Source organism: Otolemur garnettii, unplaced genomic scaffold (genome assembly GCF_000181295.1).
Source record: "Otolemur garnettii isolate 467f Iridium unplaced genomic scaffold, OtoGar3 scaffold00010, whole genome shotgun sequence".
Lineage (NCBI taxonomy): Eukaryota > Metazoa > Chordata > Mammalia > Primates > Galagidae > Otolemur > Otolemur garnettii.
Genome location: NW_003852405.1, coordinates 22,137,705 through 22,160,433, shown reverse-complemented (window position 1 = coordinate 22,160,433; position 22,729 = coordinate 22,137,705). Strand labels below are relative to the sequence as shown.

Genomic DNA, 22,729 nt, shown 5'->3' with positions numbered 1-22,729 from the left:
ACCATCCATAGTATTATCATTGCTGCTCTGTCAAAGAATACATGACTATATTGTGTCTAAATGGTATACACATTGTGAAGAACAGAGACTATATCTGTTTTTATTTGTAGGCTCACTATTCTCTTCCAGTGATCCACAGTTGATCCTAGAACAACATGGGGGTAGAGGGTACCAACCTCCTGCATAGTTGAAAATCTGCATATAATTTTTGACTCTCCCAAAACTTAATGACGGATAGCCTCCTGTTGACCAGAAGCCTTACTGATAACACAAGCCATCAATTAATATATATTTCATAAATTACAAAAGTTATATATTATATTCTTACAATAAAGTAAGCTAGAGAAAGAAAAGATAATGTTACTTAGAAAAATCATAAGAAAGAGAAAATATATTTACTATTCCTTAAGTGGAAGTGGGCCATCATAAAGGTCTTCATCCTCACTGTTGTCACATTGAGTAAGCTGAGGAAGAGGAGGAAGAGGAGGGGTTGGTCTTGCAGTCTTAGGGGTGGCAGAGGTGGAAGAAAATCCATGTATAAGCAGAAGTTTGCACTTCAAACCCGTGTTGTTCAAGGTTCAACTGTATTTTGTCTATTTTTCTTTTTTTTTTTTTGCCAATATCGTACTGTCTTGATTACTGTAGCTTTATTATTAGGTAAATCTTGAAGTCAGGTAGTGCCAGTCCTACAAGTTTGTTCTTCAATATTGTGTTTTGGCCATTCTGGGTCTTTTGCCTTTCTGTGTGGACTTTAGAATCTGTAAATATCTACAAAGTAACTTGCTGAGATTTTGATTAGAACTGCATTAAATTGTTAGATCAAATTGTGAAGAACTGACACCCTACATAATATTAAGGCTTCCTATCCATGAACATGGAATATCTTTCCATTTATTTAGATTTTTAATTTCATTGACCAAAGTTTTATAGTTTTCTTCATATAGATCTTATACATCTTATACATATTTTGTTGCATTTATACCTATTTCTTTCTTTCTCTTTTGGTGCTAATGTAAATGATGTGATTTTCATTTTAAATTTCAATTATTTATTGCTGGTAATATCAGAAAGCAATTGACTTTTATAAATTAACTGGTATCCTATTATGCTGCAACCTTTTTATGATTGCTAATTAGTTCCAAAAGTTTTTAAACATATGTTTGTTGGGGGACTTTTTACATAGACAATTATGTTGCCTACAAACATAGCTTTACTTCTTCCTTCCTTCCAAATCTGTATAATTTTTATTTCTTTTTCTTATCTTACAACACTAAGATTGATAGGACTTCCAATTCAATCTTAAACATGCTTAAAAAGAGGAACATCCTTTCCTTGTTTCCTTGTTCTTAAGGGGAAAGTATCTTTTCTTGTCACCATTAAATATGATATTGTCTACAAGGATTTAAAAAGATATTTTTATAAAGCTGAGGGAGTTTTCCTCTATCCTAACTTTGTGAAGAGTCTTCATTATGAATAATTGTTGGATTTTGTGAAGTGATTTTTCTGCATCTTTTTATTTCATATTTTTTTTAGTCTATTGAAGGGATAGATTATATTAAAGGATATTCTCATGTTAAAACAGCCTTGCAAATTGGGAATAAATTCTACTTAGGTCTCATATACTATTGTTTATATATTGCTGGATTCAATTTGCTAAAATTATGTTGGAGTTTTTTCCAATCTATGTTTATGAATGTATTGTTCTGTAATGTTCTTTTTCTTGTAATGTGTTTGTCTGGTTTTGGTATTAGAATGCTTCTGTCCTCACAGAATGAGTTAGGAAGCATTCTATTGTTTTTATTTTCTGGAATAGATTGTGGAGAAATGGCAGCATTTGTTCCTTAAATGTTTCATTGAATTTGGTGAAATCATCTGGGCCCAGTATTTTCTGTTTTAGAAGGTTATTAATGATTGATTCTATTTCTTTAACCATTTAAGGACTATTGAGATGATAAATTTGTCTTTATTTGAATTTTGGCAGAATATATCTTTCAAAGAATTGATCCATTTTATCTAAGTTATCAAATTTATGAACAAATTTATGGTATTAATTTATTATCTTTTTGATGTCAATGGGATCAGTAATAATGAACTCTCTTTCACTTCTGATATTAGTAATCTGTGTTTCTTTTTCTTTTTCTTTTTTCCTACTGTTGTTAACCTTGCCAGGGATTGAGCAATTATACTGATGCTTCAAAAGAACCAGCTTTTGGTTTTCATGATTTTCTCTATTGTTTTCCTGTTTTTAATTTCAATGATTTCTGCTCTGATTTTTATTATTTTTTCTTCTGCTTATTCTGTATTTAATTTGCTCTTCTTTTTCTGTTATTCTAATATGGAAGCTTAGATTATTAATTTGAGATCTTCTTTCCTAAGTTTCTTTCCTTTCAAAGCTGTAATTTTCCTCTATGAATTGCATTTCACAAGTTTTGATAAGTTATATTTTCATTTCATTCATTTTCATTTCTCCTGAAACAACTTCTTTGACCAAAATGTTATGTAGAAGAGTGTTGTTTATTCTCTAAATGTTTTGGGATTTTTCCAATTATGTGTTTGTTATTTATTTTTCATTTAATTCCATTTTGGTCTGAGACATCATATGATGTCTACACTTATGCTGTCTATCTTTGTTAAGATATTTTTCATTTAATTCCATTTTAGTCTGAGACATCATATGATGTCTACTCTTATGCTGTATCTTTGTTAAGGTGTGTTTTATGGCCCAGAATGTGGTCTTTCATGGTGAACATTCCATGTGAGCTTGAGAAGAATGTGTATGCTGCTGATTTTGAATAAAGTTTTTTATAAATGTCAATTCGATCCAGTTGACTGAGGGTACTGACCAACACTACTGATTTTTTGCCTGCTAGATCACTCCCTCACTAATAGAGAGGTAGTAATATCTCCAAATACTGTAGTAAACTCATATAATTATCCTTGGAGTTCTATCAGCTTTTCTTTCATGTATTTTGATGCTTTGTTGTTAAGCAGATGCACATTAAACATTCTTATATCTTCTTAGAAATAGTCCATTCTCATTACATAATGTCCCTCTTTACCCTGATAATTTTCTTGGCTCTGAAGTCTGCTGTGTCTGAAATTAGTATAACTATTCTAAACTTTCCTTAGATTAGTGTTAGCATGGTATGTTTTTCTCCATCCTATTTTAAAAAATATATCAGTATCTGTATATTTAAAGTAGGTTTCTTGAAGACAACATACATTTGGGTCTTATTTTTTTTTAGATCCACTGTCATTCTACAACTCTTTTTTTTTTTTTTTGATACAGAGCCTCAAGTTGCCCCCCCGGGGTAGAGTGCCATGGCTTCACTGCTCACAGCAACCTCCACCAACTCCTGGGCTCAAGCGAGTCTCCTGCCTCAGCCTCCCAAGTAGCTAGGACCACAGGAGCCTGCCACAATGCCCGGCTATTTTGTGGCTGCAGCCATTGTTGTTGTTTGGTGGGCCCGGGCTGGATTCGAACCGACCACCTTAGGTGTATGTGGCTGGTGCCTTAGCCGCTTGAGCCACAGGTGCTGAGCCCATTCTACAACTCTTAATTGGTGCATTTAGATGACTGACATTTAATGTGACTATTGATAGAGTTGGGTTAATATGCGCATATGTAGTATCCACCATATTTCTGAGTTTTCTTTTAGTTGCCTCTGTTTGTATCTCCTCTTCTGTATTTTTTTTTTTTTGCTTTTTTCCCCCTTGTTTTAATTAAGCTGTCATGATTCTTCTGTTTTAATATACTGTTCTTAAAACTTTCTTAATGATTGCTCTTGAGTTTGCAATATATATTTACAATTAATCCAAGTTTATTTTTGAATAACACTATATCGCCTCATGGATAGTGCCAATAACTTATAACAACACCTTGCACTCCCAAAGGGTTATGGAAGAAAATAGAAAGAGAAGAAACAAAAGGAACAGATAATGAGTTTTAAATTGTTAGGAAAATAGGAAAAAAAATTCTTCCCTCTTGTCCTTTATGACATTGCTGTCATTCTATTATATCTTACTTATCTGTAAGATATAATACCAAATATATGTTTGCTATTATTATTTTGTACAAATGGTCTGTTAGATTAATAATAAAAAATTTTTATTTTTTCTTGATTTATTTCTTCTCCAATAGTCTCCCTTTCTTCTTTTCTAGATCTTAATTTCTTACCTTTATCACTTTCCTTCTCTCTAAAGAATTTTAACATTCTTGCTGGTCTACCAGTGACAAATTCTTTTCATTTATGTTTGAGAAAGACTTTATTTCTCTTTCACTTTTAAATCCCAGTTCAAGGGTGGTGCCTGTGGCTCAAAGGAGTAGGGCGCTGGCCCCATATACTGGAAGTAGCAGGTTCAAACTTGACCCTAGCCAAAAACTGCCAAAAAAAAAATTAAATCCCAGTTCAATAATTCTAAAATTTCTGCTACAACTGTCTGTTTCTCATAACTTACCTTTGAAGACTATATTTTTTTCTTTTAGCCTGCCTTACAATTTCTTTCTTTCTTTCGGGTTTTTTTTTTTTTTTTTTTTTTGCAGTTTTGGGCCAGGACTGGGTTTGAACTTGCCACCTCCAGCATATGGGGTCAGTGCCCCATTCCTTTGAGCCACAGGCGCCACCCTACAATTTCTTTTTGTAAGCCAGACATGATGTATAACATAAAAGGAACTAAGGTGAGGTGAACAGACTTTTAACATGAGATTTTATATTATCTGGCTCAGGGTTAGGATGTGTTTACTGTTTGTCGTAGCTGTGATGTTTGAAGCTAAATTTCCTCTAGTGACATTGTTTTTGACTCCTCTGCTTTCTTTAGGCTTTCCTAGCAGTCTTCCAATGGAATTTTAGGCTGCAGTTATTTCAGCTATAATCTCATGTTATTGTATAGCAGCCTTGTTGATGTGGTGGTAAGGTCTACAGGTGGAGGAAACATTCTATGGTCCTATGATGAGGTCACAGTCTTTAAGTGAGCCTGAGTTGGATATTTTCCTTCACCTACGTGAAAAGCCAGAGGGAGTTGAAATTGACTATTTCACTTTCCAAAATTGAAGATCAAATTCTGGATATACCCCTTTACCCAGGTTAGTCAGTCTTTCAAAACAAAATAAAATGAAATAAAATAAAACCAAACCCCAATAGTTTATGCTCTGATAAAAAGTTTTCCGTGAGGGCAAGGCTTGTTAAGGAGATCAGAGAATTCTAGATGTGTTTTAAAATGCCTACTATCCCCTTTTTCCCACTGGAAGCAGGAGAGAATTTTTCTCTGACCTTTACAGTGAGGATTTGATTAGGATTCCCAGAGGAAGTTAAACTTAGGAACCTCACAAAGACTGGGCCCTCTTTGAGTTTTTAGTACTGAAGCTAGTCTACACTGAGTCTCCAGTAACTTGTTAATTCCAAATTAAAGTGTTCCTACTGTCCAGAGGTAGGCTCTGTATCTGCCTCCCTATCTCTCCATTTTTTGAGGGGTAGGAGTTTGTTTTACGACCTTAATTCCCTGATGGATTGAAGAAGAGTTGATTTTCCATTTGTTTAATGTTTTTATTGTGAGGGTTAGAGTGATGACTTCCAAGCTCTTTACATTTCAGACCAGAAAATATTTTACTATTGTCAGCCTAAAAAAGAAATGGAAAGAGGCTAAGAGGAAAAAGATATTTATTTGGGAAGAGAGCACTATGATGGGAACACATGTGGCATAGTAAACTATGTTCATATTTAGGGAGGTAAAGGAAGGCTGAAGTGTTTAAAGGAAACATAAGGAAGATTTAAAAAACTATCTTGAAATGATTATCCTTGGATATAAGGATCAAGAACAAGAGTGACACAAGGATGAACAAGAAGCTGTGGAGTAGATGTCCCTGTAGAAGTTTTTTGTTTGTTTGTTTGTTTTGAGACAGAGTGTCACTGTCACCCTGGGTAGAATGCTGTGGCATCATAGCTCACAGCAGCCTCAAACTCTTGGGCTCAAGTGATCCTCTGCCTCAGCCTCCTGAGCAACTGAGACTATAGGTGCCCACCACACCTGTGGTTTACAGGCATGAGCCACCATACCCAGCCAGAAGTATTTGTTGCAACATATATTTGTAAGTGAAATTCATCTTCAATGTTTTGTCTGAACTTCTTATTATCAAAATTCTACTAAGAAACTGATATAGGATCCTCTTTTATCTTTTTTCCCCAAGAATGTTGCCATTTTGAATATCTTCATAAGTAATTTAATGGTGAACTGTATGAGGTTTTAGTTAATTTTTTTTTAAATTTCAGGTTAATGTGAGGGTACAAACAACCAAGTCACAATGTTTGAATTTGTTAGGAAAAGTCCATCTTGTAGTTGTGTCCCACACCCCAAAGGTGTGCCATACGCCTTTCATTGTGCCCATTAAGTGGGAGCTTAGTTAACTTTAGTTAAATTGAGAATCCTACAAACTATCTTTTGAAGTAAATGGAAGTGATTTCTGGTGCTTAACTAATAAAGAATAGCTAGAAAAGAAAACTCTTCAAATTACAGAGGATATTATAAATCAAGCTTTAGAAAAAACTAATTTTTAAGAGCATAGTATTCCCCTTGTTCCCTCTTTAAAAGTAGTTTTGGTACTTAGAAATATCAGTAGCATTTATATAGGTCAGGAGATGTTTTTCAACTCAAATTTTCTGAAATGAAAGAACAAAGGAAAGAAAGAACAAATGCCACCATTTTCCTCTTATTGAAGGTCATTATGTACAGTTGTGTGACTTGTACACTGCACAAAATGAGGGACATTATTTGTATCAGTTTTGCATTGATTGAACTTTTTCTTTTCTTTCTTCGTTGTGTATGTGGTGAACATCTAGATCAAGGGTTAGTTTTTCAAAGGGTTAGATAAAGGGCTGGGTGTCGTGGCTCATGCCTGTAGTCCTAGCACTATGGGGGGCTGAATTGGGAGGATTGCATGAACTCATGAGTTCAAGACCAGCCTGAGTGAGAGTGAGACACTGTTTCTGAAAAATAGCCAGGCATCATGGTGCCTGTTGTCCCAGCTACTCAAGTGAGTCAAGTGAATCACTTGAGCCCAAGAGTTTGAGATTGCTGTGAGCTATGACATCATGGCACTCTATCCAGGGTGACAAAGTGAAACACTGTCTGAATAACTAAATAAATAAATAAAATTAAAAAAAAAGTGCTAGATAGTATTTTAGACTTATGGTTCATATGCTTTCTGTCAAAACTACTCCACTTTGCTGTTATGCTATGAAAATGGCCATACATATGTAAGTAAATGGTTGCAGCTGTGTTTCAATAAAACATGATTTACAAAAGCAGGTGACTAGACGGAAGGCTGTGGTTTGCCTCTCCTTCATAAATTTATGCCTGCATACTTCTAAAGGACTTTGATATTGTCATGAAGATTTTAAGATGAGTTATGATTATGGCTGAAACTCCTAATTTATATATCTGATTCTCATCTTATCTCTCAGTATCCTCTGTGGTTTCACTGTTTTCCACCCATGTTATGTTAATCTTGTAACTCTTTATGCCTCAGCCTTATGTCCTTGAATTTTCTCACTTCTATGCTCTCTTCATAGGGAATGGCTCATATATATATGACTTATGAGTTTGCATTGATTGAATTGAATTGATATATATGTATGTATTTTGAGATAAAGTCTCACTATGTTGCCCTGGTAGAGTGCAATGGCATCACAGCTCACAGCAACCTCTAACTGTTGGGCTTAAGTGATTCTCTTGCCTCAGCCTCCCAAGTAGCTGGGACTACAGGCCCCCACCACAAGATCCAGCTATTTTTTTTGTTGTAGTTGTCATTGTTGTTTAGCAGGCCCAAGCCAGACTTAAACCCACCAGCCCCGGCATGTGTGGCTGGCGCCATAACCACTGAGCTATGGGTGCTGAGCCTGGTTCCAATAATTTTAACTGCAGGGCTTTCTCTTCTGGGAATCCAGATGCCATCTTTATATTTCTCAAACATCTTGGATTCAGTAGAGTGAAACTAAATTTATAATCATCCATTCTCAAACTGATTGGTTTTCCCAGTTTCAGTGAATATTATCTTTAATATGATGAACCAGAAATTCAGAAATTATAAAATCAATAGGATCTCTATCTCCTATTGATTTTATCTCTTTTTGAATCTTTTAACCTGTGTACTTCTTTTCTTTGTCAATGGAAACAGGTTCCACCATCTGTTACCTAAAATATTGCAACAGAGACCTGTTCTTAGCTCTTTCCATTTGTGGTTTGACTGATATTTACAAAACAGCAATCTGATTAGAAAACTAGCTCCACTCCTTTAACGACATCCCTTTATTCTAAGGACAAAAACAGCGCTCATGACACTATGTGTTTTGTCACCTGGCACCTGTTCATCCTCATCTTGCACTTACTTTCCGCCTGACTCGATGCCATTGGGCTTCTTTAGTTCTTCAAGTAAATATGTAGTATTTCCTCCCAGCTCATGATTTCTTTCTGGAAAAACTGTTTCTTATCTTTGCCCAATTAACGACTAATCATCCCTCCGATAACATCTCAGATATTTCTCCACCTGGAAGTTTTCACTAACTTCCTGATTAGCACAGTTTCTCTGGAATAGACCTTCTTAGAACTGAACTCCTGCATTTTACAGTATTTATCTCAAGTTATGATTACCATTTATATTATGCTCATTTAATTAAAGTCTACTTTTATCATCAGATTGAGAACTCCATGCCTACTACATCCCAAGTGCAGATTTTTAATAAATATATGTTGACTGAATGAATGAATAGTCCCTATCCAAATCCAGATGCTTGCATTGCAATGACCTGACCAGTTTTAAATCTTGTCTGAAAAAAGAGACAACTTTCAGGGTGCTGACTGTAGAAAGGCTACAGTCCTCTCTTTTCTGTAAGATACGCATGTATAAGTATGTCTCAATATCTCTTCTATGCAATTTTCTTCTGTTCTTTTCTATGATTAGGCCAGGCAGCTCAAATATATAAAACGAAGCACATTATAATCCATTGCAAATTGATTTATATTTTATTTACCAGTCCCACTGACCTTATGATTTGCATGTTACTTTTGGGGTGCATGTTCTTTTTGGGTGCTGTTAAGACATTTAGTCATTTACAGCTACCTAGAGAGTTTCTTGTATGAATCCTAAGATACCATCTATGCTTTTGCCATAACTCTGACACAGTTATCCATCCTTAAGTGTCTTCTTTAATAATACTCAATTAGTTTTCATTCCATTTCACTTCACATAATGTTACCTCCCAGCTTAATGACTATGCCTCAGGGTAAATGACCTTTTGTCAATTTAATTTAACAAACACACATTGAGCAGATTTAATACGCCCGACATTGTACCAAATAAAGGAATGGCAAAGATAAAAGAAATGATCCCTGAATTTAAGGAGGTTATAGACTTTTTCGGTGAACCAGATATTTATGTAAATAACGCCGAAGACAGTCATATTATTTTAGGTCAAATAAACGTCAGAATTGGGATGGCAGGTTAAAACACAAAACAGGGAGATGACCAAGAAGAATACAGCTGAATAAAATTAACATCACATCTAACATTGTTTATTTTGAAAATAATACTTACTTCAAATCTTTACTTATTTGGATAACTTATAGCATAGGTTTTCTCACTTATATAAATGAGAAAAAAGCTATGGCAAGAATAGCTCTTTGACTGTTAGAATTTTCCACGTGTTACTATCTAAATGAATTATGCAAAGGTCATTTGTAAACCTTTATGTCAACTGATGATAAAATCAACCTCGTGGTCTGAAAGACGATATGGTATTACAAATCTATGAAGCACATTACGGCATATTACATTTGACACCAGTAACCAGAAGAATGACTTCAATGGCAATAAAGAATGAATTGTAAGAAAGTAGGGGCGACAAGGTCTTTCCTTTTCACAATCCATTTTCCACGGGAACTCTATAATTGAATCCTATTTGTGAAATTGTGGTGTAAGTTTTTGTATTATCGATGTAACAGCATTTCTGTCATGTTTGTACCTCTTGGCCCATCAGATGTAGAGTTTGGCTTCTCTACATGGCCCTTTATTATAGAATTGGCCTCATAAATGTGATCGTGTGTGTGCAGCAACGTAATAATTATAAGAACAGCAAGCCATTCACAAGGAGAATTTCTGAGATTCAATAAAACAGAGTTTTCTTTGTTGAAAGTAGAAATACGCTCAGTTTTAACAGTTCCAGAAGAACAGTACTATATTTGACTATATGAAACCACAAAGGCACTAGAGACTGTACTACAGCAAAATTTTCCTTCTCTATAATTAGTCTATGTTGTCTATGATAAATAGTCCTTTCTAATACATACCAGCACAGCACGGCAATAATCATAATGGACAGGTAAACGTACATGATGAGAAAATGCAATTAGAAACGTGTAAAGATAAACTTACTGGCTCTCCTGCAAGTCCCCTGTCTCCTGTACTTCCAGGGGGTCCCTGTGAACCCTAGACAAATAAAGGCAAAATTTGTAGAAAAAGTGATGTTTGACAATGTTTTAGTCAGTTTCCTTATCTCAGCTTTCCTTATGGATACTTTCGCTTAGTTTTCTGTCTATCTCTATTCTTATTTTTTTTTTGTGGTAAAGTATACACAACATATAATTTGTACTTTTAACCATTTTCAAGTGTACGATTACATGGGATTAAGTACCTTCAAGATGTGTGCAACCATCAGCTCTCTCCACCTTTTTATCTTTCCCAACTGAGACTCCGTACCCATTAAACACTAATTTCCCATTGCCCTCTTCTCTTATTTTCTGGTAACCATCATTCCACTTTCTGTCTCTGTGAATTTGATGGCCATAAATACCTCATCTAAGTGTGAATTTGATGGCCATAAGTACCTCATGTAAGTGGGTCTACGCTACCTGCTTTTTTGTGACCGGCCTATTACATATTGTCTTGGAGGTTCATCTCTGCTGTAGCACGTGTCGAAACGTCCTTCCTCTTTAAGGCTGAATAACATTCCATTGTCTGTCTACCGCCCACTTCATTCATCTGTCACTACACACTGTGCTGCTTCCACCTTTCAGCTATTGTGAATAAAGTAGCTGTGAACACGGGTGTGCAAGGCTCCGTCTGACTCCCCACTTTCAGTCTGTTGGGTATATGCCTAGAAGCGGATCATATGGTACCACGTAATTCTCCGTTTAACTTCTTGAAGAACAGTCAAACTGTTTTTCCACAGCGGCCCTCCTATTTTACATTCATTCTAGCAATGCACCAGGGTTCCAATTTCTTGGTTCCAAAACATAGACTTTTGAGGTTTTAATCTTCAATAATTACATCCTAAAGTCTATACAACAGCATTCCATCAGGGTTTGATTCCAAACTGCCCTCATGACTAGTGACGCTGAGCAGCTTTTCATGCGCTTTTTGGCCTTTGGTGTATCTTCCTTGGGGAAATGTCTGTCCAAGTCCTTTGCTCGTTTTTCAGTGGGTTTGGCTTTTTGTTGTTGTTGTTGTTGTTGTTCTTGAGTTGTAGAAGGTCTTCATTTCTACGTTTATTCTTATATGTACTCCTCACTGCTATACTGTGGCAAATAATTATCTAGAATTATTTTAAATTTGAATTTCATTTACTTTTAATATTGATATAAAAAGTTTTTTTTCAAAAATAGTAATAATGTTTGTGATGTGTTAATAAGAATGACTTACACCCTTAAAACCTGATCAGACACAGGGTCTCAGAACCTAGATGATCAGAAATGACCATATTGGACCTCCAATTTTCTTTCTTTTTTTTTTTTCCTCCTTCTTTTCATCTTTACACCCAGTACCATAAAAGAGAGCCTTGGATATGATGTGTATTATAAAATGGTAATGAGAACTGAACCAAATTCCAAGTAGTCTCTGAGCCTTCCATTCAAAGATTTACTGAGCATTTAACTGTGTGCCAGACATTGACAACTAATGACAGTGTATAATTATTGCCCCATCTGCAAGTTGCACCTTCTGTATTATTGACTTTGGGAAGACTGTTAGCTAGTCACAATTACAATGTTATCTTTAAAACTAAAAACTAAGAAAAAAATAACATTCAATTGGAAGTAAAGATATTCAAAATTCTTAGCAACACATATCTTCTAAGTTATAATCATCAACACTATGTTTAGTTACTCTGGTTAGAAAAAGGGAAATTCTGTAGAATTATGGACAATCATATGGTCTAGGCCCTGTTTCAGTCATGAAAACCCCAGGCTATTCATTCACTCCAGGCTCTTTAAAGAAGAGACACAATCAATATAAGGGGAAACCCTGTGTGCTCAGGATTCTAACTAAAAATTACAGCAAAAGTTCAAAACTTTAATTATCTGTCCAATTTTAATGTAAAGTATGTCTGGACAGAATATCAAGCTTGATGTGTATTTGTAATGCTGTTTGTAGCGTACAAAAACTGTTTTGCAAAGTTATGAAACTATTTAAGTGACCCTCTAATTTTACTGACAACGAAGAGGAAAAGCACAAGCTAGAACAAAATAAAAATTCTCTTTATGGCTTTTCAGATGCTACTAATGATAAATTGTTTATATAGAACTCCCTGCTCCATGATGTCAACTCAGTAATCATGATGATGATGACCACGAGGATAATAATGATTATTATGGTTATTATGTATTGAGAACCTGTGCCAAGAACATGATAAATATCATTTGTCGAAACTGGGAGAGCTATCTCATTTTAAAAATAGGAAACTGAGGCTCAGAGAGGTCAAGTAATTTATATAGAATTAGAACAGCTAGTTAGAAGCAGAGCCAATATTTGAAAGGCAGTATTTCTGACTCTGATACAATACAATGATACATTATACGTAGGGGAATAATGATAACGTAACAGCGGACTTCTCTTTTAGGTTTCTGATATTGTAGGCTTGACCAGGGTCAACTATAGTGCTGTTATGGAAAACAACTGGCAGGGGGCAGCAGATTTCAAAGAGGAACAAGCAGATGGAGTGACATTGGTGACAATGGCCACAGCCGCTAAAACATTTTCACCCTATCTTTCTCTGACTCCTCAGCTGCAATCTATTTGTATTATTATCTAAGGTTATAAATTCATATACAGGTATATGACAAATCAAAATGTCATCATTAAAAATTATAATTCTGGCTGAAATTAAAAATACCCATACATTTAGACTTACGTGCTCATACATATGTAATAACTTATGTTTATATATATGTATGCGTATGTGTGTATCTTTCTCTCATTAAACATCTTTCCCCTTACTTGATGAGGATAAACACAGGACTTATTGCTTCTTGAGGAAAAAAAATGTCTCCTTCTAGTAATAGTTTCACAGTCAAAAATTATCCATCAGTATAAAATGTTAAAAACCTTGGGGGCAGTGCCATGTAAAGCATGATGACACACACAGACCCCAAATCCAAAGGCCTTAAGGCAAAGTTGAGTTAAAAGGAAATCAGGCAAGAGGTTGCCAAGAAGTTGTGCTGCGTTGGCTTTATTAATGCCCCCATTATGTTTATAGATCACACCATTTTATTTTGAAATGGGTTTTATAGAAAAACTAACTTATCAGAACTATAGTGAAAGAAGAGTGACAACTATAACTATAGTGAAGTAAGAGTGAAAACCATCACCACCAGTTTATAGAGAGGTGCAAACAAAACCAAGACTGGGTAAGCAACTTGCCCCAATAAAACAATGACTAAGGATTAAAGGAGGAAAAGAACTTATATTCTCCTAGTCTAACATACTGAATACTAAACGACAGTCGTATAAGAGACCAAAGTAGATGTAAGTAGTCATTTCATAATGTAGACATAGATCAAAACATCACATTGTGCCCTGCAAAGACAACTTTTACTTGTTAAAAAACCTCCTCAAACATTAAGGATATCCCCAAATCCCTTCCAAAAAAGTAGGATAAAAATTGTTCATAGTCTGATTATTTTTTATTACTTACTGGGTTGCCCTGAGCTCCTCTGTCTCCACGGTTTCCAATCTTACCCTACACAAGAAAGAAAACGCATGGGTCAAGCAACCTTCTCTCAAAATATTAATCACACACCAAGAAAAACACAGAAGACTGAAAATGTTCACCTTTCATGTGAGATGTGTTATTACTTACAGTAAGACCATGAGGCCCTCTTTTTCCTTGGTCTCCTTTTTCACCCTAACAAAGCATCAAGACCAAGTGAATTAACAAGAATGTGAATGATGATCTTTCACATGCTGGCATATACTCACATACAAAAAAATAAGACATTAACTATATAGTTCAATATTGAAAAGAAAACATTTCTGTGTATGTGGTAAAAATTTGACATGTATTTCATACAGAAGATGAAAAGAAAATTGAGAATCCTACTTTTGTAAGGAGAAACATAATTTCTTGGGCCACTAGGAAAAATGGTCCAATAAAATTTAACTGCATATAAAATGAGAAAATCGATGATTACCTTGGCACCCTGTAGACCTTGTTCTCCTGAGAGACCATCTGGTCCTCTGGATCCCTAGAAGTAGAAAAAATATCCTGCTGATAATGTGAAATGTTCCTTTTTTACTGTTAGGTGTCTTTACAGATGAAGACGCCGTGTCCTTCTTCAGTTGAAAAACTCATTCTGCTTGTTTTTATGCCCTGACCACAGAAAAGAAAACAGCTGGGTATGTGTCTGAATCTATTTATGTGGGAGAACTAGGCCTTTGTTTTTAAAATTTAATGTCAGATAGTAAATCAAATGAGCATAAAAGGAGTTGATTCAGTTGTTGAGGTGGTTGTAATATAGGTGTGATAGGTGAGTATTTTTTTTTACTTTATCATCTGCTCAGCAACCTGCCAGAATATAATCTCAAAATAATGTTAAATTAACTTAACAGTGGCTGGTTCGTTTGCCTAAAGAATTTTCTTAAGTTTTGCATTTCTGGGAAGGTGTTCTTCTCTTCATATTATAGAAATGAGGACTGCTTGTATGGTACCCACCACGTGCCAACACAACAAGAGTTGCTGGGAGATGACAGGGTGCAGAAAAGGTATACAAGGGCTGTGCATGGTGGCTCATGCCTGTAATCCTGCACTCTGGGAGGCTGAGGTGGGTGGATTGTTCTGAGCTCACAAATTCGAGACCAGCCTAAGATAGAGCAAGATCTTGTCTTTAAAAATAGCTGGGCATTGTGGCAGGTGCCTGTACCAGCTACTCGGGAGGCTGAGGCAAGAGAATTGTTTGAACCCAAGAGTTTGAGGTTGCCATGAGCTATGATGCCATGGCACTCTACCAAGGGTGACAAAGTGAGACTGTGTCTCAAAAAAAAAAAAAAAAAAAAAGAAAAGAAAAGAAAAAGAAAGAAAAAAAAGGTACAGAAAATGCCATTGAAAATATTTGTGTAAATTTAAAACGTCTCAATATTCATTCAATAATTAGTTCCAAAGAAGCATTAGTTGTGAAACTCATTCTCTAATAAAACGACAGAATAGTCTCCCTGCCCGTATCATAACTTTTCTTGAAGGATCCTAAAGTCCTTGTTTAAGGAACTTAATTCAACTCTACAGCTTTTACCTGAACATCTGTGAAAAAGGAAATGCATTCAGTATTATGAAAACACAAAACTGTAAGAAAGTTTCTCTATGAGGCTAATAGAATGAAAAGGTAACAACCATAATATAGGGAGAAATACGGCAGGTCAAGGGTTAACCGAAGGACGACAGAAAGAAGACAACCTTCAGCTGTTCATAGTGGGAGTGAAGATACCACTTTGGCCGGTGGAGGTCAAGCTCTCATGGACTTATTCAAAATAGAAGGAATCCTACCTTGAGAGAAGTATGAGTGAAAGATACAGGGGCATTAAAAAAATACTCACAGAATGAAAAAGTATTATTATCTTGGTTTCCCAAGCTATTGATTACATGTAGAGAAATATCATCTTAATATTTCCACATTTAATAAGTGTGCAAAAGAAGACTGAGACTTAAAGGCAAACGATTGGAGTTTATGTTTAAACCAGTGTGCAGAAATCTCCTGTTGAAGGTTTCTATGCAGAAGAGCGATACAAATCTACAGACTGCCACATCTCAACTGAAAATGTATCTACTGATACTTAGACAATTAAATCCCATTTGCTGATATAAAGGAGCCCCTTAGGCTTCTGTGCTTTCTCTTGTATTCCATCTGAGATAAGATTTGGTTTACATTTATATTACTAAAAGCTGTTTATTATAATAGGACTCTCTTCCAAGGTATTCTATTCTCAGGGTCACTGCATTCCTTGATCTGCTTTGGCACATTCACAGATTTGGAGAGAACACGCATACTCTGTGAGAATCTATAGCTCCACCAGTAAACTAAAGTTATGGCTCTTGCTCCAGCCCTATAATTTCTTTCTGTATTTGGGTTGGGTGTGGTAGCTCACACTTGTAATCCCAGCACTTGGGAGGCCAAAGCAAGTGGACTGCCTGAGCTCACAGATTTGAGACCAGGTTAGTCAGAGTGAGACCTCATCTCTATAAATAGCCGGGTGTTGTGGTGGGTGCCCATAGTCCCAGCTACTTGGGAGGCTGAGGCAAGAGAACTGCCTAAGCCCAGGAATTTGAGGTTGCTGTGAGATACGACGCCACTCTACCAAGGGTGACAAAGTGAGACTCTGCCTTAAAATGTTTTTTCTTTCTGCATTCAGGGTACTCTATAATCTGTACCAACTTCCTTTTCTGTCCTATTTTCCAATAAAAGATTGGAAAACTAAATTACAGTCTTATTGTGCAAGGGCATAAAAATCAAGTTGAAGAGTATGGACTTCATTTAACAGATTGGTAATTTTCAAAGTGTCTTAATCCTTCAACAAATGCTTATGGACTGTCTACTACAAGCCAGGCATTATTTTGGTACCAGAGGATCTGAATTAATAAACAAGAAAATAAATATGTAAAATTAAAATACAGAATGAAAATAAGTAGTTAAGTATAATGGAAAAAAATAAAGGCGATTATCCAAAGTGAGAAGCATTATTTCAGAGTCTGTCTAAGGTGAGACTGTAGGCTACGTAAATATCTTGGGGAGGATCACTGTGGCAGAGGAAGCAGCAAGTACAAAGGGCTTGGGGTAGGGGGGAATGCTCACAATATTCAACAGCTGAGTAACAGTTGAGCCGATGAAAAAGAACAATGATCAAGGATGACTGAGTTTCTAAGCCCAAAGGGCCCTCAGGATTTTGCTTTAATCACCCTCATCCTAAAATTTCAGCAGCCTCTACTGATTCCTTTTCTCTGGCACCTTGAATGTCTAAGTTTTCTTTTTCTGCCCTATACAAAACACTGATAATTTGTTTTGAATAACCAAAGAAGAAGGCTGACAGTGCGAGAAGAAATGAGTGTTCAACACCTCAAAATACTACAGAACACCAGATCTAAACTGAGACTGTATCCACTGATAATTAGACGATTCAAACCCCTTTGCAACCTGGAATTTCTGTCTTTTATGGATTTTTTTTTTTCCCTGAGTAACTGATAGATCAATGACAGCATTAAAAGAATAACATATTAGGAATGTAAACTTGTTTGGCGTGAAGACAGAGGAGTGGTGGGAGACAATGAGTTCTCCTCTCGATGTTCAGCCATAATGAAGCAGGTATCTCCAAGGCTAGTGACAGAGAGTTAGAAGGCATTCTAAGTTTAGGCTCAGTGCCTGTAGCTCAGTGGTTAGAGTGCTGGCCACATATACTGGGGCAGGTAGGTTCGAACCTGGCCCGGGCCTGTTAAACAACAATGACAACTACAACCAAAAAATAGCCAGGCATTATGGTGGGTGCCTATAATCCCAGTGAGTTGGGAGCTACTTGCCTAAGTTTAAATGTCAGCAGCTATAAACATCAAGCTTCAAAAGGATCCCCAGATATAGAGCTATAAATTTAGAATTATTTTTTATTTATTGAAACAAATAACAAATTTTATTACATAAGTTAATTTTTATGTCCAAGCACAAGGATAATGAAATATATTTTCCATGAAAGATATTAGATACATTACATAACACACAGTGGTAACAATGCAGTATAGGTTTCCTGGGAAGCAGACCCTGTGATAGAAATATATAAGCAGGAGGTGTATTTATTGGGCAGTGCTGTCTAGATGAGGACCAGTGAGAGTGGAAGAATGAAGCAGGACAGATAGAGCAAGAAGTTGAACTCTATCGAAGTCCTGACAAATATCTCAGTTGATCCCTTGAGGAAACTCTGAAGTCGGGAGAGCCCCTCAAAGATGTCTGGATTGAGACAGTGGCCAGTCTTTGGATATCTGCCACCCCACAAACATGAATCTTGAATGAGATAACTCTTAGCCAGGGGCGATTTCCAGAGAAGAACTCAGCAGAGAGCAGACAACTACCAATAGTCCCAGTAGCTGAGGGAAAATGTGCTTCAGTCTCAAAAGGGTTGGGGGATTGGTGAGAATCTGGGAAGCACATCAGAGCCTCAACTACAGATGATCAAAAAGAACAATATGTAATTCATAATTTATAGCAAAGTTCTGCCTCAATACCAGATACAATTGAATTTAAAATTATGAAAAAGTAAAATTCTAGCAAGACAACAAACAAATCACCTGAAATGCCAGCTAGTAGAATTATGGAGACTTTGATAGTAAGAGGAAGAAACAAAGCCTCTCCAAAAGGCCTCTAGATAGTGAGGAGAATTATTTCCAGGAATACTCATTTTTTCCCAAAGTCTCAAAAAATAGACAACTAATATTTATAAATAAAATAGAAGATAATTTCAAAAAACAGATCATGCCAAATCTTATAGATAACAAAAAAGAAGAAATACTTCAAATTCATTTTACTTCATCTGGATATACCTGATATTAAAATTGGAAAAAATATATTATTATAAAAGGAAATTACAAACATATTTCACTTATAAATGAGGATGCAATATCCTAAACATCATATTAACCAAGTTGAATTAAAAAGTATTGTTCAAAGAAAAAGAAGAAAAAAGAGAATAGAAGAAAAAAAGAAAGAAAAAAGAAAAGAAAATAGTGACTAATTCTCACATAAATTGGATTTAATTTTGACCAAACTACATTATTTGAACAATAAATTTAGAATTTTTTTAAAAAGAATGTTTGGTCCAAAGATGGCAAGTAAATTTTGTTTCTTGGACAAAATGAGATTAAGTGATTATGTAGATATGTATGCAAAGAAAGGTCAAGTTAGCTGGAGTTAAGGTCAAGTTACCTCATAATTAACTTCCTGTTTCTTGTCCTGGCACATAAATCACCTACTGTTACAGCTGAACTACTCCAAATTCCACTTTTTAAGATGAAGAAACAGAAACATGCAGATGTTAGGTGAATTGCCTGACTTCCATAATATCTAAATGTTCAAAGAACGAGTAACTGTGTTTTATTAAGTTTATACTATTCTTTAATTTTTAAAAATAAATTATAAAAATACTATTAGAAAACACAGGAGAATCACTTCAAGACATTTTTGTTGGCAAAGATTTTTATGGCTAAGATCTCAAATGCAACAAAATGAAAACAGACAAATGGGGCTATATTAAATTAAAAATCTCTTGCACAATAGAAGAAAAAATCTACAGAGTGAAGAGACAATCTGTTGAATGAAAGAAAGTATTTGCAAACTATTCATCTAACAAAGGAATGATATCCAGAATATACAAGGAACACAAACAACTCAATAGTTTAAAAAGAAATCCTACTAAAAAGTGGGCAAAAGACAGGAACAGACAATTCTTTAAAGAAGACGTACAAATGGATGATAGGTATATGAAAAAATGCTCAATATAACTAATCATCACAGAAATGCAAATCAAAACCACAACAATCTGATATTATCTTATCCCAGTTAGATGTGGGATATCTATGGTGTAATAAAAAAGACAAAAAAATTATAGATGCTGGCGAGGATGTGGAGAAAAAGAAACTCTTACACAATGTTAGTGGGAATGTAAATCAGTATAGCCACTACAGAAAACAGGAGGGGGATTTCTCAAAATCTACAAGTTGGACTACCACATTTCAGTTCTTATCCAAAGAAAATCAGTAAAACAAAGGGACACCTAGACCCTCACGGTTACTGCAGCACTATTCACAATAGCAAAGCTGTGGAATCAACCTCAGTGTCTATCAAACGATGAATGGATACAGAACATGTGATACATACACACAGTGCACATGGGACACTCCATGTCCATGTGAAAATGAGATCATGTCATTTGCAGCAACACAGATGGAGCTGGAGGTCATTATATTAAGTAACGTGAGCCAGGCACAGAAAGACAAATGTCACATGTTTTCACTCACATGTAGGGGAATTAAAAAGTTGATCTCATAGAGGGAGAGAATAGAATGATAGATACCAGAGGCTGGTTAAGTGTGGGCAGAGTAGAGAGTACAGTTGATGTGTACATACATATAATTAGATAAAAGGAATATGGTCTAATGTTTAATAACGGGATAGCATGACTATAGTTAAAAACAATGTCTTATATATTTCAAAATAGTAGAAGCCAGAAGTTGAATGTTGCTAACACTAGAAATCATACATACTCGAGGTGAGGGGTACCCTAAATACCCTACCTGATCATCACATGGGCCAGGACAGTAACAAAATAGCACATGTTCCCCACAAATATGTACAATATGTATCAATACAAAAAAATCCAAGCATGCTTTTGAAAAACAATATTTTCACGTTCATTATTTTGTTTCCCAAGTTGGGATGATGCAGGGAACAAAGAGAAGTTTCTCTGTCTACGACGATGACAAACTTTTTTTTTTTTTAAAAAAAGGTCTAAGTAATACAATCATACTAATTAAAGATTATAAAGCCAAAGTTTGCTAGTTAAGAGTTTAAGGCTGGAAAAACTCTGAAAAGGTTTGTACTATCTATGTTTAAGGCAAAAGAATAAGGGAATTAACCAAAAGCTTGGCTTTTATCAAAATCTGCACCTTTCACTGATACTGGTTGTGGAAGTTACCCTGTGGCTTAGTGTGTATGCCTGCTTTAACTCCTAAGACAAAATAAGCTTTAGGACAAGCAGACAAGAGCATTCTAATGGCATCTAATTTGGCATAAAGTTGTTTTTTTGTAAATAAATGCTTTGAAATATCTCAGGGATATACTCTTGGGGAAAGTATGCAGGCTGAAAAGAAAATCTAATATTTTCTTTATTCTCTTAGGTAAGCTAAAGTTGGTTGCTTCTAGAGGGGTCTCAAAGCTGGAATAAAAATCTGATAGCTTGGGTGGCACCTGTGGCTCAAGGAGTAGGGGGCTGGCTCCATATACTGGAGGTGGTGGATTCAAACCTGCCCCCGGCCAAAAACTGAAAAGAAAAAAAATCTGATAGCTCAAGTATATAAATTAAGCGTGTTTTGTAAAGTAAGTACTACTTAAATTGTAGGGAACAATTTTAAGGTGTTGAACACATGAGATGGTAGGAGACAGAGCCACTATTTCATGTAAGTGCTAAAATTAAAAGATAAAATATTATTGACTAAGACATTACCATAAACTGCATGCTCATTTATTTAGGAAGACTTTTATGAGAACTCCAAGTCCATCTCTATGACCCTCATAATTAAAAATAATAAGCTAAGGATCTATGAATAAAGGAAACAGCCATAATCACAGAACAACTATCTTTGCATCTTGAACTCACAAGGTTTGTATTTCCTTTTAACCATCTCTGACTTTGCGTGTCCTCTCTCTTAATTTTAAATCATACACATGCCTAATTAATTATGCCTAGAACTCTCTTCGGGCTGTTGATTCATACAGCTGTGACAAAATGTTCCATTAAATAAAAACTAACATTATCAATGATTTGAGGGAAAGTACATTTTAGATTCTATTCTTTGGATGAACTTTATTTCAGGAGGAAAAACCACAGAAAAAGCTTTGCCTTGTCACTACGAGAGCTTCAGGTATGACCAGCATTAATGGCAAATGCTGATGACTGCTTCCCCTGTGCAGAGTGTATTTCCTTGAAGGGGCCAAATTTCAGAATTTATAAGCAAATTCATTTTGCTTCTTCCATAGAGAACCTGAAAATGTCACCTATGACCAATATAGTTATTTTAATTAAATCTTAAGAAGCATAGTCAGAAAAAAGAGCTACTTATTGGCTAAACATAGAAAAAGAGCTACTCATTGGCTCGGCACCCATGCTGGCCACATGCACTGGGGCTGGAGGGTTCAAACCCAGCCCAGGCCTGCTATACAACAGTGACAATAACAATCACAAAAGTAGCCGGGCATTGTGGCAGGCATCTGTAGTCCCAGCTACTTGGGAGGCTGAGGCAGGAGAACTGCTTAAGCCCAAGAGTTTGAAGTTGCTGTGAGCTGTGACACCACAGCACTGTACTGAGGGTGACACAGTGAGGCTCTGTGTCCAAAAAAAAAAAAAAAAGAGTTCCTCATTGATGTACCTTTATACCACGCCTCTAAAAAGAGTACAAAACTAAAAATGTCTTCTGATCAAAGACCCAATTCAAGGGCAAGAAAGGAGATGAGGGCGGAGCCAAGATGGCGAACTGCAGCCAGCTTTTTGCAGAAGCTCCCGTCCAGAGGGAGGCTGAAGGGACAGAACCTTAGCAAGGTAGCTGATGGTTTGGAGCGGAGACAGGGGAGAAGATTGAAGAGTGCACTTCGACCTTCCTGAGGCGAGCTGCGACCCTGAAACTACAACCAAAAGGTACAAAATCCACCACCAAGCAGACGGGAG

General features: G+C 35.9%; 1 protein-coding gene across 2 annotated transcripts in view; it reads right to left on the bottom strand.

Annotated features, from left to right (window-relative positions):
- The window catches only part of COL24A1 (collagen type XXIV alpha 1 chain), a 294,021-nt gene that overhangs the window by 108,915 nt on the left and 162,377 nt on the right, over nt 1-22,729 (bottom strand). For both annotated transcript variants that reach the window (XM_023509811.1, XM_023509812.1), the window contains exons 29-32: nt 14,455-14,508; nt 14,124-14,168; nt 13,959-14,003; nt 10,424-10,477 (exon numbers count right to left, since the gene is read on the bottom strand). In XM_023509811.1, coding sequence (XP_023365579.1) covers nt 10,424-10,477; nt 13,959-14,003; nt 14,124-14,168; nt 14,455-14,508 — 198 coding nt within the window. The remainder of the gene's footprint in view (nt 1-10,423; nt 10,478-13,958; nt 14,004-14,123; nt 14,169-14,454; nt 14,509-22,729) is intronic.